The sequence below is a fragment of the Limulus polyphemus genome, unplaced genomic scaffold, assembly GCF_000517525.1.
Source record: "Limulus polyphemus unplaced genomic scaffold, Limulus_polyphemus-2.1.2 Scaffold1777, whole genome shotgun sequence".
Lineage (NCBI taxonomy): Eukaryota > Metazoa > Arthropoda > Merostomata > Xiphosura > Limulidae > Limulus > Limulus polyphemus.
Window position 1 is genome coordinate 178,097 of NW_013667387.1, and position 1,896 is coordinate 179,992.

The 1,896-nt window shown below is 31.3% G+C and overlaps 1 protein-coding gene across 2 annotated transcripts in view; it reads right to left on the minus strand.

Annotated features, from left to right (window-relative positions):
• The window catches only part of LOC106464908 (solute carrier family 12 member 6-like), a 216,691-nt gene that overhangs the window by 163,883 nt on the left and 50,912 nt on the right, over positions 1-1,896 (minus strand). For both annotated transcript variants that reach the window (XR_002611853.1, XM_013925080.2), the window contains exons 3-4: positions 1,603-1,710; positions 788-934 (exon numbers count right to left, since the gene is read on the minus strand). Coding sequence is in view for 1 of the 2 variants with exons in the window: in XM_013925080.2 (XP_013780534.1) it covers positions 788-934; positions 1,603-1,710 (255 nt within the window). In the remaining variant the exon portion in view is untranslated. The remainder of the gene's footprint in view (positions 1-787; positions 935-1,602; positions 1,711-1,896) is intronic.

The following is a 1,896-nucleotide window of genomic DNA, read 5'->3' on the forward strand; positions in this document are numbered from 1 at the left end:
ATGATTTGTCAAATGTGAGATACAGCGATTGGAATAACATGGTACTGAAATTGACACCTTCGACTAGGATTGGCTAAAACTTTTACAACTGATGTATAACATGCCCAGACGCAGTTTTATAAAGAAAACAGACTAAAAAAAGGTTTAGATACCAATTATAGATGGCAGAAACAGTGCTGAAGTGGAAGGAAATATCTTAAAAAATTTTTGAAAAAAACTTTTCTTCTTAGAGGGCACTTACTTACAGTCTAAAACATATTTTAGGAATTTTTTCATTGAATTCTTCTTTAAACTACATTAAATAATACAATTTTGTACAAATAATTGAATGTTATGCTACTATTTACAAAAATAAAATCTGAAATCCAATAAAGGATAAGTTCTCTATCATTTTTTCAATTCACAAGTGTGATTTTGCCCTCACAATAAGACAAAATGGCCACGGCATCTAATTGGTTAAAAGAATACAGCCTGATGCAAGAAGTAACATTTTCAAAGTAGAAATATTGTACAATACTGAAGTTTTTGTAATTCTCTATTCAGGGCTTTTCTATTCTCTTTATCAACTAAAAGTTGTGTTTCAATATTACTGTTAAAAACAAAACTGCACTTGACCAAAAAGTGCTCAACTCTAGTGTTGCATGGGTATGATATCTATCCAACAAATATTCTAAAATACATAAATTATAATAATTTCTATTTTCATAAATTGTACTATACAAATAAGTGCAAAACAGTTGTAAACAAAAACTGGATAATGTAACAAACAAAAGTTAAGTAAACTCACCACACAGCAGCAGAGAAACACCACTAAGAAGGCTTGTGGAACACCAGCAGTCCCTACGATCCAAACCAGGCGAATGAAAAAGATTACCCCAAAAATATTTTGAATACAAGGAAAGTAAACACCTGCTAATGTTCCCAGGTTTGCTTTCTGTACAGAAATAAGCCAAAATACACAAATATTTATATTTATAAACAAAGTTTTTGCTAGGATAAAGAAAAAATACACAAAAAATTTATCATTGTGAAGGTTTTGTTTGTTTGTAATTAAGCACAAAGCTACATAATAGGCTGTCCACCATGGGTATCAAAACCCAGTTTCTAGCACTGTAAGTCCGCAGACATACCGCTGTGCCACAAGTTTTGTGGGGCAAAATATTAATCATTATGGATACATGATAACAAAACGTTTTATGATGGTGTAACAAAATAAAAATTTGTCTTTGATTAAACAAAAAACAGATAAACAATATTATTTGTTAGGAAGCAAAAAAAAATTATGGAAATAAGTTCCATTGAAACAAAAATAAAACAGATGATTTATATACTATTTGGGAGAAGGATAAACAAATTCAAATAGTAATTTCTGAGAGGAAGAAAGAGTAAGCAGACAAATAATATATCTTTTTGAAAATCAGTGAGAAAGGCTATGCACACTATGCAAGGGTAAATGGGGAAGACAAAAACAGATTACAAATAATATATTAAAAGAACAAAAAAAAGAAACAATAAGTAAATTCACCTACAGCTAAAAAATAGTAATTCTTAATAGATGCTTATAAAAATTGTCTAGAAATATAACTATGGATGAAAACCTACCTTTGGCACCATCTTAGCATCCTGGTCAGATACAGAAGGGATAGTTACATTATAATTGGCTAGGGAATTCAGAAGAGTAGCAACAGTTGGACGCTCAGGCATTTCTTCCTGCAAAAAAATACATTATAAAATATATTCAAATCTGAGTGACCACAAACATGTCAAGTGTTGGTTCAACAGATAGATAATATTACATTTAGGTTGGTTGTGTGTGTGTGTGTGTGTGTGTGTGTGTGTGTGTGTGTGTGTGTGTGTGTGTGTGTGTGTGTGTGTGTGTGTGTGTGTGTGTGTGTG